Source organism: Malaclemys terrapin, chromosome 1 (genome assembly GCF_027887155.1).
Source record: "Malaclemys terrapin pileata isolate rMalTer1 chromosome 1, rMalTer1.hap1, whole genome shotgun sequence".
NCBI lineage: Eukaryota > Metazoa > Chordata > Testudines > Emydidae > Malaclemys > Malaclemys terrapin.
This window is the reverse complement of record NC_071505.1, coordinates 131,273,978-131,287,162: the sequence shown is the minus strand read 5'-3', so window position 1 is coordinate 131,287,162 and position 13,185 is coordinate 131,273,978. Positions and strand designations below refer to the sequence as shown.

General features: G+C 45.3%; 1 protein-coding gene across 2 annotated transcripts in view; it reads right to left on the bottom strand.

Annotated features, from left to right (window-relative positions):
* Positions 1 to 13,185, bottom strand: part of VWF (von Willebrand factor) — a 248,017-nt gene that overhangs the window by 115,067 nt on the left and 119,765 nt on the right. For both annotated transcript variants that reach the window (XM_054039064.1, XM_054039074.1), the window contains exons 22-26: positions 12,830 to 12,976; positions 11,955 to 12,095; positions 7,934 to 8,053; positions 5,491 to 5,647; positions 1,553 to 1,711 (exon numbers count right to left, since the gene is read on the bottom strand). In XM_054039064.1, coding sequence (XP_053895039.1) covers positions 1,553 to 1,711; positions 5,491 to 5,647; positions 7,934 to 8,053; positions 11,955 to 12,095; positions 12,830 to 12,976 — 724 coding nt within the window. The remainder of the gene's footprint in view (positions 1 to 1,552; positions 1,712 to 5,490; positions 5,648 to 7,933; positions 8,054 to 11,954; positions 12,096 to 12,829; positions 12,977 to 13,185) is intronic.

Sequence of the window (13,185 nt, the reverse complement as noted above, 5' to 3'; positions counted from 1 at the left end):
ATGCTCTTCATATTAAACTAACTGTTAGTTTGACACCAAGTAAATCTTTATTTTCTTCCATAGCATTTTTATTGAGATACTAACACCAGTGCATAGTATATGCAGTAGTTCATGCTACACACAGAGTGAATATATTTTTAGACTAAAAACCAGGTGTGCCAGAAGAAAATGGCATTTACCCTTTTACATCCATATTACTGATTTTTCTTGGTCCCTTTGGGCATTTTTTACTGCATCCTAGCATTTTCTCCCCATTATGACTATTCATCTCAGGTATTACTAGTGCATCTGTCACTCTAAGGGCAGGTCTACACTAGAAGCGCTACATCAGCCCAGCTGCACCAATGCACCTGCGCCGCTGTAGAGCATCTGGTGAAGATGCTGTATGCCAATGGGAGAGCGCACTCCCATCAGCATAATTATCCACCCTCGTGAGAGGCGGAAGCTGTATTGGTGGGAGAGCATCTCCCGCCAACATAGAACTGTGGGGACACTGCTTAGGTCACTGTAACTTGTGTTGCTCACGGGGGTGTCTTTTTCACAGGACTGAGTGATACAAGTTAGATCGACTTAAGCAGTAGTGTGGACCTGCCCTGATATTTAAGTGCTAAACACCATACTACATAAAGATGTACCTAGTGGATTCTGCTCTCACTACTCCCTGGATTGATAGCTCTGCTCTGTGTGCACACCGGGGACTTGGTGGGGGGGATGGATTGGTTTTGTGGTTGTTGGTCCTACAATACATAGTTTCCTCCTTTCCTCAACTCTCTCCCCTTCTGACTTATTCTTCTCAATTTTCTATCTCATTTTGTCCTCTGCACCCTTTCTCACTTTCCCTCTCCCCTTTTTTTTAATCTTTCTTCCTCCTCTTTATTCTTCCTTCCCTTTTTTGATTTCTATTCCCTTCCCCTGCCTTCCTTGCTCTCATCCTATCTTCCTCTCTCACTCCCTGCTCCGTCCTCCTTTAAAGCTCTGCTGTCTCTGCCCACAAGGTTTCTCTCCATTCCCTAATGTCCATCCAGAGCCTCCATGGCCTCAATGCACTGTGTGCCTCTCAGAAGTTCTAACCCAAGAGTGGGTTTCACTCCTAATTCCTGACTTCGAACAGCTGAAAGGTGTAGAGGGAGATTTCTAACTGCGTGGCCAGTGGAGCACAGAAAACAGGAACAATATGGGACACAGGAAGTTAAGTCCAGGTGAGATGCCCTAGGATTCCACTGAGATCTGGTCAAAACCCTGGTTTCAATATAATCATTCCGAACATCTTCAGAAAACCAGGATGAGCCTAGTAAACTGGAACATCTGGTCACCACCTTCTTACCTTGATGGAAACAATGATGCAAGCATACCAGTAAGATTGTTAAAGTTTTAACTTTTGCATATGAAAATTTCACAGCCATTGATCTTACAAATCTGCTTATTTCCAATCTTAAAAAAAAAAAAACATTTCATGCAACGTTCCGGGGGGGGAAGTACAAAGATACCAGTAAGTGATAAGAGCTGAGCAAGGAAATGCTGACTAACTGTGTAAAGAAGACAGTGGGTTTACCTTCAGGACAGTTCACATGGCATCCTTCTACACATTGCAGAGGGCACACCACAGGTTCAAAGTGCTGGCATGTTATAGGGCAGGCAGGTCCACAGCTGTTATATCTCCATTCACACTGATATTCCAATTCGTGCTTATTCAAATCCTCACAACTTTGTGCTATGCAATAAGAAGAATCAGTTAAAAAAGTCATCTCAGATTGCATTCACCATGGCTCTTAGATCCCAGGCAGAAGGCTTGGAGTTACATATATCATAGAATCATAGAATATCAGGGTTGGAAGAGACCTCAGGAGGTCATCTAGTCCAACCCCCTGCTCAAAGCAGGACCAAGCCCCAACTAAATCATCCCAGCCAGGGCTTTGTCAAGCCTGACCTTAAAAACCTCTAAGAAAGGAGATTCCATCACCTCCCTAGGTAACCCATTCCAGTGCTTCATCATCCTCCTAGTGAAAAAGTTTTTCCTAATATCCAATATAAACCTCCCCCTCTGCAACTTGAGACCATTACTCCTTGTTCTGTCATCTGGTACCACTGAGAAAAGTCTAGATCCATCCTCTTTGGAACCCCCTTTCAGGTAGTTGAAAGCAGCTATCAAATCCCCCCTCATTCTTCTCTTCTGCAGACTAAACAATCCCAGTTCCCTCAGCCTCTCCTCATAACTCATGTGTTCCAGCCCCCTAATCCTTTTTGTTGCCCTCCGCTGGACTCTTTCCAATTTTTCCACATCCTTCTTGTAGTGTGGGGCCCAAAACTGGACACAATACTCCAGGTGAGGCCTCACCAATGTTGAATAGACGGGAACGATCACGTCCCTCGATCTGCTGGCAATGCCCCTACTTATACAGCCCAAAATGCCGTTAGCCTTCTTGGCAACAAGGGCACACTGTTGACTCATATCCAGCTTCTCGTCCATTGTAACCCCTAGGTCCTTTTCTGCAGAACTGCTGCCTAGCCATTCGGTCCCTAGTCTGTAACAGTGAATGGGATTCTTCCATCCTAAGTGCAGGACTCTGCACTTTCCTTGTTGAACCTCATCAGGTTTCTTTTGGCCCAAACCTCTAATTTGTCTAGGTCCCTCTGTAGCCTATCCCTACCCTCCAGCGTATCTACCACTCCTCCCAGTTTAGTGTCATCTGCAAACTTGCTGAGAGTGCAGTCCACGCCGTCCTCCAGATCATTAATGAAGATATTGAACAAAACTGACCCCAGGACCGACCCTTGGGGCACTCCGCTTGAAACCGGCTGCCAACTAGACATGGAGCCGTTGATCACTACCCATTGAGCCCGACAATCTAGCCAGCTTTCTATCCACCTTATAGTTCATTCATCCAGCCCATACTTCTTTAACTTGCTGGCAAGAATACTGTGGGAGACCGTATCAAAAGCTGTGCTAAAGTCAAGGAATAACACATCCACTGCTTTCCCCTCATCCACAGAGCCATTTATCTCCTCATAGAAGGCAATTAGGTTGGTCAGGCATGACTTGCCCTTGGTGAATCCATGCTGACTGTTCCTGATCACTTTCCTCTTTTCTAAGTGCTTCAGAATTGATTCCTTGAGGACCTGCTCCATGATTTTTTCAGGGACTGCAGTGAGGCTGACTGGCCAGTAGTTCCCCAGATCCTCCTCCTTCCCTTTTTTAAAGATGGGCACTACATTAGCCTTTTTCCAGTCATCCGGGACCTCCCCCGATCGCCATGAGTTTTCAAAGATAATGGCCAATGGCTCTGCAATCACACCCGCCAACTCCTTTAGCTCCCTCGGATGCAGCGCATCCGGCCCCATGGACTTGTGCTCGTCCAGTTTTTCTAAATAGTCCCGAACCACTTCTTTCTCCACAGAGGGCTGGTCACCTTCTCCCCATACTGTGCTGCCCAGTGCAGCAGTCTGGGAACTGACCTTGTTCGTGAAGACAGAGGCAAAAAAATCATTGAGTACATTAGCTTTTTCCACATCCTCTGTCACTAGGTTGCCTCTCTCAGTCAGTAAGGGGCCCACACTTTCCTTGACTTTCTTCTGGTTGCTAACATACCTGAAGAAACCCTTCTTGTTACTCTTAACATCTCTTGCTAGCTGCAACTCCAAGTGTGATTTAGCCTTCCTGATTTCACTCCTGCATTCCTGAGCAATATTTTTATACTCCTCCCTGGTCATTTGTCCAATCTTCCACTTCTTGTAAGCTTCTTTTTTGCTTTTAAGATCAGCAAGGATTTCACTGTTTAGCCAAGCTGGTCACCTGCCATATTTACTATACTTTCTACACATTGGGATGTTTTTTTCCTGCAACCTCAATAAGGATTCTTTAAATTACAGCCAGCTCTCCTAGTCTCCTTTCCCCCTCATGTTATTCTCCCAGGGGATCCTGCCCATCAGTTCCCTGAGGGAGTCAAAGTCTGCTTTTCTGAAGTCCAGGGTCCGTATTCTGCTGCTACCGTATTCTGGTTCCCATCCACTTTTGCTTCCCCTACTAATTCTTCCCGGTTTGTGAGCAGTAGGTCTAGAAGAGCTCTGCCCCTAGTTGGTTCCTCCAGCATTTGCTCCAGGAAATTGTCCCCTACACTTTCCAAAAACTTCCTGGATTGTCTGTGCACCGCTGTATTGCTCTCCCAGCAGATATCAGGGTGATTAAAGTCTCCCATGAGAACCAGGGCCTGCGAGCTAGTAACTTCTGCTAGTTGCCGGAAGAAAGCCTCGTCCACCTCATCCCCCTGGTCTGGTGGTCTATAGCAGACTCCCACCATGACATCACCCTTGTTGCTCACACTTCTAAACTTAATCCAGAGACTCTCATGTTTTTCTGCAGTTTCATACCGGAGCTCTGAGCCGTCATACTCCTCTCGTACATACAATGCAACTCCCTGACCTTTTCTGCCCTGCCTGTCCTTCCTGAACAATTTATATCCATCCATGACAGTACTCCAGTCATGTGAGTTATCCCACCAAGTCTCTGTTATTCCAATGACATCATAGTTCCTTGACTGTGCCAGGACTTCCAGTTCTCCCTGCTTGTTTCCCAGGCTTCTTGCATTTGTGTATAGGCACTTAAGATAACTCGCTGAATGTCCCGCTTTCTCAGTCTGAGACAGGAGTCCTCCCTTCTTGTATTCTCCTGCTAGTGCTTCCTCCCGGTATCCCATTTCCCCACTCACCTCAGGGCTTTGGTCTCCTTCCCCCGGTGAACCTAGTTTAAAGCCCTCCTCACTAGGTTAGCCAGCCTGCTTGCGAAGATGTTCTTCCCTCTCTTCGTTAGGTGGAGCCCATCTCTGCCTAGCACTCCTCCTTCTTGGAACACCATCCCATGGTTGAAGAATCCAAAGCCTTCTCTCCGACACCATCTGTGTAGCCATTCATTGGTGGTGTCGGAGAGAAGGCTTTGGATTCTTATATATATATAGCCATACTTATCAGAGAAGTGTTTATTTTAGGCACACCAGAGCCTGGCCACATATTCAAACAATTCTTTTCATGCACCCAAATCTATGCTGTGATCAATATCCCTGGCTGTTGCTAGAAATAATTGCTAGGAATTAACTTTCACTTTCAATTTAGCAAACATTTACAGCAAACATTTCCATTTCTTAGTTCAGAGTTGTATTTCCATGTCTATCGTGTCTCCCTAATGAAAGGAGTGAGCCCCATCTTTTTTCAAGGTGTGCATGGAAATGGGATGTACATGGAAATGTAGCAGTCAAAGGGTTACCTTGAGGAACCATCACCCTGCATGCCCAGGACTGGGGACCCTTGCCAAGTCCTGTCCCCATTAACATTAATAGCAGGACTCCTACTGACATCAGTGGGAGCAGGACTAGATTGAATGAAAATGTGTTCTAGCTGAGCCATCAACTAATTAAAAACTAGTGTGTCTTTGGTTTTTCTTGCTGCAGTAACTCCTGCCAAGCCATTACTAGGTGTTTCACTCAGCTACCCGGTACTTACGGCACAGAGTTGGTGATCTCCAGTGAACAACTGCACCTTTTTGTGCACAGATATGGGCATAGGCTGCGATAGCATCACAGAAGCAAGCACAATCCCCAATTGATTCGCAGGCACAAGCATCATACATGCAGATATCCATATACAGCTCAGGATTCACCTAAAAGGAGAGTTACACAGTATAAACTCATTTCATGCACCTCCTGCCTCTAGATGGACTTGCCCGTGATATCATTTGCCTGTTCATTTGGTGCCCCATCTGACTTCCACAGGAGTCACCGGAGGCCATTGCATTAAGGCCAATGGGAGTATGGTCACGCCCAAGGTCATGAAATGTAACCAACCCTTCAAGCAAACTCTACAGTTTCTAGGTACCATTAAATGACAGGAAATATAAAAGCATATTTAACCATTTTGGACCTGATTCTTTTTCATATTATGCCTCTTCCATAGCTCTCTAGCAGTGTAACAAGGCCTTAAAGTAGGTGTGAATTACAGTCATGCTGTCACAGAAGTGTAAAGGGCCCTAACTGTAAATGAGAGCCAGACTTTTAGTGAAAAATAAAAGTTCTAATTTCTAAAATATGAGCAATAGAGTTTAAAGCCAGAAGGGCTCACCAGAGCATCTAGTCTGACCTGCTGTATATCACAGGCCACCAGCACCATCCAGCACCTGCATGCTAAACCAAACAACCTAAAAGAGACCAAAGTATTACAGCCCTCAGGAGACTAAACTCATATGTGCTTCAGGCACAGAATAGGAAGGGACCAAGCTGCATTAGTGTTAGGGTTATCATACGTCACGTTTTCACCAGGACAGTCCCTTTTTTAAGCTGTGTCCCGGCCCTCCTGATCTTTTGGGCAAAAGTGGGCATTTGTCCCATTTGCTCTTGCCAACTGATCATCAGTTGGCAAGAGCAAATGGGACAAAAGCCCACTTTTGCCAAAAAAAGTGGGGCGTGAACCCTTAGCGGGGTGCAGAGGAACATGGGGGGAACAATATGTGGAGGGAAGGCAGGGTTCAGGTGAACGGCAATACCACCCCGCATGTGTGGGGGCGTGGGAGCCAGCAGGGCTCAGGCCAGCGACTCAGGTCAGCCCCATGCACGGGGAATAGCAGGGGCAGGGCACGGGTGCATGGCTTGGGCCAGCTCCATGTGGTGTCCCGTTTTCCCTCTGGGAAATATGGCCACCCTAACCAGTGCCCAAGGCTACTGCAATGGCAGGGAAATGATTAAATGAGATATACCCAGATAAGTCTGGCAAGTGACTCGCACTTGCATGCATGAGGACTCTTCATTCTCAATCTACAAAGTTTAGCCGTTCCTATTGTTTATCAGATTAAATACCACAATAATGAAAGGGGCAGAAAAGATTTGATTCCTTGATCTCCTTTTTTTTTTTTTCATCCGTCTAGTTATTACATTGAACAGAGAAAACAAAAGGGGTCTGATACAAAGTCCAGAGAAGTCAATGGGAAGACTTGATTTCAATGGGCTTTTAGATCAGGCCAAGGGATTTCGCCATTCATGATATTAAAAAGGATACTGTGGAGGCAAGTTTGAATTTAGCTTCCAATAAATATATTGTATTAACTTGATAAACAGTATGCTAGTGAAAATATGATCATGCCATTGAATACTGGGTGCAGTTTTCATCACCCTACCTCAAAAAAGATCTAATAGAAACAGACAACATTCAGAGACTGGCAAAATAAATGATAAGATACAGGAAAGCCTTCTGTATAAGGAGAGATTGAAATTGACTGGAACTGTTTAATTTAGAGAGGAGAAAAATAAAAGGAGACTACCTTATAAGAATGTAATGAATGGTAGAGATAGTAAATGGAGTGGTCCTATTTATTCTTTCACATAATATAAGAATGAGAAGATATTCAGTGAAACAAAGGCAATAGATACATAACTGATAAAAGGAAAGCCTTTTTTGTATAGTGCACAATTAACACATTGCCACAATATATCGATAAGTCAAAGAGCTCAGTAGATTTCAAGAAAAAATAAACACTTATATGGATAATGAGAACATCCACCATTTAATTAAATCAGTTTTTTATTTGTGGGTGAGGGCCAGGATTGTTTGTTTTAAGGCATAAATCCACATACTAAACGACAGATGCCAACCAGTAACTGAGGGTGAAGATGAAATTTCCTTCATGGGCCTGTTATTCAATAACTGTCCACCAGAGGTGTCCCTTGCACCTTCCTCTGAAACAACTAGTACTGGCTACTCTCAGCAAGGAGATACTAGAATAGGCAAATGATCTCAGCCAGTTCCTCTGTGAAATCACTGCCAGCATCATCTTTCTCACGGTAGCATCTGTGATGCTCTCTCAAGCAGTGGCAGATTGGCAGGTCGCACAGCTGTAAGCATCTCAGGACAGCCGATGTAGGAATGGAGGACATGAAGGGAATGACAAAAGACTTACCAGTTTTTTGCATTCTTTGAAAAGCTCACTGGTCAATATGCTGCATGAAGTTTCCACCATCATTTGCTTCATTAAGTTGCCACTGCACAATGAAGTAGTCAGAGTCTGCCCCTGTGGGAGCTTAATGTTATAGGACACAAGCAGAGACTGTCATGTTAGTCCTGAACCTAGAACATCAGGATTTTCACTTAATCATGTATATATGGACAGCTCTTAACACTAGACATTTTTCATAACAAACTATTTGCTTATTGGATAAAGCTTTAACCTACCACACTGCAGGCAAATATCATGACAGTGGTTCCCAAACTCGTTCCACCGCTTGTGCAGGGAAAGCCCCTGGCGGGCTGGGCTGGTTTGTTTACCTGCCGTGTCCGCAGATTTGGCCGATCGCGGCTCCCAGTGGCCGCAGTTCGCTGCTCCAGGCCAATGGGAGCTTCTGGAAGCGGTGCGGACCGAAGGACGTACTGGCTGCCGCTTCCAGCAGCTCCCATTGGCCAGGAGCAGCGAACCGCAGCCACTGGGAGACGTGATCGGCCGTACCTGCGGACGCGGCCGGTAAACAAACCAGCCTGGCCCACCAGGGGCTTTCCCTGCACAAGCGGCGGAACAAGTTTGGGAACCACTGTATTATGGCAATGGCAGAGTATAGACTAGACTAGATCACCTCATAGGTAGAGCTGGATGAAAATTGTCAGTGACAAATGCAGATTTGGCAACACCAAAATATTTTGCAAGTCCATGTTGGTTTTCCCAAATAGTTCATTAAAAAAAAAAAATCTAACAAGGACTAACCATTTCATTCTGTCATTTCTAAATTAAATGTTTTGGTTTTACAGGTTGAAACAAACTTTTGTTTTGAAATTTCCTTCTATTTTATATTTTTTTAAATGCAAAAACATAAAAAATATGCAAAATCTACACAATATGTTTTGTTCAAACCATTTTTTTTTTAACTTTTCAATGCACCAAAAAAATTGAAACATTTCATTTTTGGGGTCTATCCAAAATGATTTTTCCTCCTGATTTTTTGGAACTGTCAGCAAAACCTCAAAATCAGTTATTCGACAACTCTACTACAAGGTTTTCTCTGTCTCTACCCTCTGTGGCTTTTAAACTGTAATTTAAGCTTCAGAAATCACATTGGTAACCTTAGTTCAACCGGGAGCAAATATCCACATTGCAAAAATGACCAGATGTAGCTTCTCAGTAAGCCTTACAGCTGACATCACTTAATGGGGGCTTTCATTGGAATTGATACATGTCTCCCTTCAGCAGAAACACAGGACATCACTGTGACTGGAGACAGTGCAACATTCCCCACCCCCATCCCAAGCTCAGCATGGCAAAAGGAAAGCACGTGGTCTGCAAAATATTTATTGCAGAGATATTTTGCAGAGCACATGCTGGATTCTCTCACCTACTAGGCTGGAACAGTGAACAGCTGGCCAGTCTCAGCACAGCTGGCAAGAAAATGTCTCTTGCTCCCTCCCCGAAAAAGGATATTAAGCACTGAGGAGAACATGGAGCTAGATTATGACCATGCCCAGAAACTATTAGCAGTCAAATGCAGTCTTCCCATTTGAGTGTACCAATAAGGGTATTAATTCTGTTTCTTCTCACTTCTTTATTCTTTCTTGTAGCCAAGTGCCTCTGGCTCAAGGCTGTGAGTCAAGCTGCTGCCTATCAGTACCAACACCTGCTTACGCTGCCTGCCACGTTCTGTTATTCGCTAAGGAAACTGGCATGAGCCCCTCACTTCCAGAGGGTAGGGTGCAACACACCCATACTACTAACACTATGAGAGCCTCTTCCCATTCCGCATGCCTGAGTCATGTGTTAATGCTGCTGCTGCTCCTCTGGACTGTAGCCAGCCGAACTGATGTGGCAATGTGATTGCCTGTCAGTGTGACCTGATACTATTCGACTGAATGGGTGCTGCTGTTTCTGTGCTGGCTGCCTCTGTACTCTAGTCTATATTCTAACTGCCACCACCCATATCATAACCTTGCTGCTGCCACCCTGGGACCAGGGCCGGCTCCAGGCACCAGCTTACCAAGCAGGTGCTTGGGGCGGCCGCTCCAGAGAGGGGCGGCACGTGCGGCAATTTGGCGGACAGTCCTTCACTCCTGCTCGGAGCGAAAGACCTTCCGCCGAATTGCCGCCGCAGATCGCGATCACGGCTTTTTTTTTTTTTTTTTTTGGCTGCTTGGGGCGGCCAAAACCCTGGAGCTGGCCCTGCCTGGGGCCTCACCACCACTGAGGTACTTGGGGTTCCAGAGCACAGCAGAAGCCACCAGAGACCCAATGTGAGATTCCTGACTGGCCCATGAGGGGAAGGAGTAAGGAAAAAGGAAGAGGAGGGGCAGAGGGCAGAGCTACAGAGGATGTCTCCACTGCAGTCATCGGGTGTGATGGCACCTTGCATAGATACAACTGAGCTAGCTTTAATCTAGCTAACTCGGGTACCAGTAGCGGCAAAGTCACACCAGCGTGGGCTTCAGCCTGGGCTAGTCGCCTGAGTAATTAATAACCCAGAGTTCCAGGCAGGCTTGTACAGCCCATGCTGAAGCCTGAGCTGCCACAGTGCCTGAGACCTCCAGCTAGCCTGGAAGGGAGAGGAGCGGCATGGGGCAGGGACCTTTTCTCAGAAAGAAGAGCTCGTACTTTGAAGCCAGGGAGGAGCCAGTGGCACCAGCCAGAGGCAGGAGAAAAAGCCACCTACAGATGTGCACTGAGATACCCATGGTGGGAGGGTAAACAGCAGGAAAGAAGGAAGAGACGAGCCAGTAAGGCAGGACTAGAGGGGGAAATCAGAGAAATGGTGAAGCTACCAATGGGCAGAGGTGATTGAGGAGAAACGCAGACTCTAGGGAATGATGGTGGGATGGGTTGGGGAGCCATTTTGTAGAAATGAGGGGAAGAGAGGTAGGATCTGGGAAATGGGTGACTTTGAAGTTGGCAGACTTTAAAGGGGGCCTCCTTTTAGTGTGCTTGAAAGCCCATCCACATATTATGATGGTGCTCCTGCTCTTTCTATGGTGTCACGCATGCTGCTTGCCTTACCTAGGTGCATCATTTAGTGATACATAGAAATGGGATAGCTTTCCTAAGGAGACTGAGAGAAACAAAGAAAAGAAATGCTTATTTTTAGCATAGACAACTATTACCTTAGGAAGCTGTTACCTTAGGAAGCTATTGTGAGTCCAATCCTGCTCCCATTTTAGACAATGTTGAAACTTCTATTGACTTCGATGGGAGCAAGAGTAGGCCCATGACTTACAAAGAATCTGCAAATTGCAGCCATGACCAATTCAGGGCCCATGACTCTGCCTTCTCACCCTTTTCCATCATAGTTCTCATTTTACCATAATCCTTCAATCGTTATACGTTTTCCTGACTCCAACCCCTAGTGTTATAGCTATATTTCTGAATCTCATGCCCCCATGCACTTCATTTACTAGGAATCTTCTTAACTTGTGGTACCCTAGTATATCTTGCACTTTACATCCCTGCTCATCTTACAAAAAACACTCTGCAATGATCATCGGAATCTAGGGGTGAATATGCAGTTCAGAAAAGGTGAGAAAAATACAGAAAAACTCTGAGGGCCAGCAAATGCTCATAATGGACAGCCTGTAAAGGTTAGGATGATGGGAAATTGGATGTTTATCTGAACTTCTCCTTTCTGGAAATGTAGCTAGAAATTCTGTGAGATCAGGCTCTCAAATGCGATTTCCAGTTATAGCTGGATCTCCTGCATCTGGGCTGGCATGCTGTGAGAACAGCCTCTGTCACATGATTTGGCTGTTTAAACATTCGCCCAAATCCAAGCAGCAGGGAGGTCTTGGAAAACTTAAAGAAGTTAACTGAACTTTTAGCAGATCTCAGAAAAGATTCCAGTTTGGTGTGAATTCTGGGAGAGGGGTTAGTTTGTTTGTTTTCCTCCACAGCCATTCAGCAATCCCTAATTGAGGTAGTAACCATTAGTAAACAGTTTTCACAATTCATTCATGGTCACCTTTCTGACATCAGCGCAACCTGGATTGACTTTCCAGGAATTCCCAAAGTCAATTGGATCCACTTCAAGATTATTATTGCTGCTGGTCAAATCATTGTTTTGGATGCCATCAAAATTCCCACACAGACCACACACTTGATCCTTGCAGGGGGGAAAAAAAAACACAAACACATAAATCTTCCACCTTTAGACTGACATGGAGTTTTGTTAATGAACCTTTTTATTCTCATGCTCAATAGATTCAAGACTACACAATGCCTGCCCGTGGCAGGTGCACTACTGTGGGCAAAGGCCTTTAGCCCCCATTCCTACCACACTGACACAGAGAGGAGCAGGAGTAATCTGTCTCCCAGCACTCCAGGGATCAAGAAGGGAACATTGGCTACCACTGCCTGTTCTGACTGACTCTACTGGGAGTGGGTCTGGATGAGTCATGGATTTAGCAATGGGCCCACTTCTCCTGCTGCCCATGAAAGTCACTGTGCTGTGGGGAGCGCTAGCAAAGCCTGCTCAGAAATGTATTCCCTTCAGCTCCCAGAAGAAACTGTCCCTTTCAATTGCCCTCACTGAGGGCATGATGCCTAAGTGCTTCTCCTCTCTCTTCATTCCTAGCATGGTTCAACCTCCCGAGAACCATAACTGAGCCCTTAGTGTTGAACCACTAGAGAAAAATATTAGTCCATAGTGTATTAGTAGAAAGGCCTTTTGTTTTTTGAGAGAGGGCCTAATGTTTCACATGAATCTATTAACATGCCTACATAAGAAATACTGAATTCCTTCCTTGCTCCCCCAGAAGGATCTGTCCAGATGTATTCATTAGGGAACATTAGGAGCACTTTCCTAGTGAGAATGAGAAATAAATCAAAGGTACTTACTTTGAAATGTCCTTTCAAAATAACGGAGACGCCCATGGCCAGATCCCAGGTTACAGAGATTCCTTTGCCCAGTAAGAGAATGTAAAAGCGCCCGGACTTCAGGACTTCAAAATTGGTTTCATCTCTAAGAGGCTGCTTGATTTCCACCTAAACATGAAAAACACTGTGTGCTAGCAAGGACAGCTCACATATTAAACAGGTCATTGTAACTTCCCTCCGTGCTCCATGTACTTGCTAACGAAGGGCACTTTTGAGAAGTGCCAGGGTGCGGTTAGTTGACTGTTCAGTGAAATCCCATTGCTGCTGCTACAGAGCACTGTACTGGAACCTATACATCAATAGCACAGTGTTGAGCA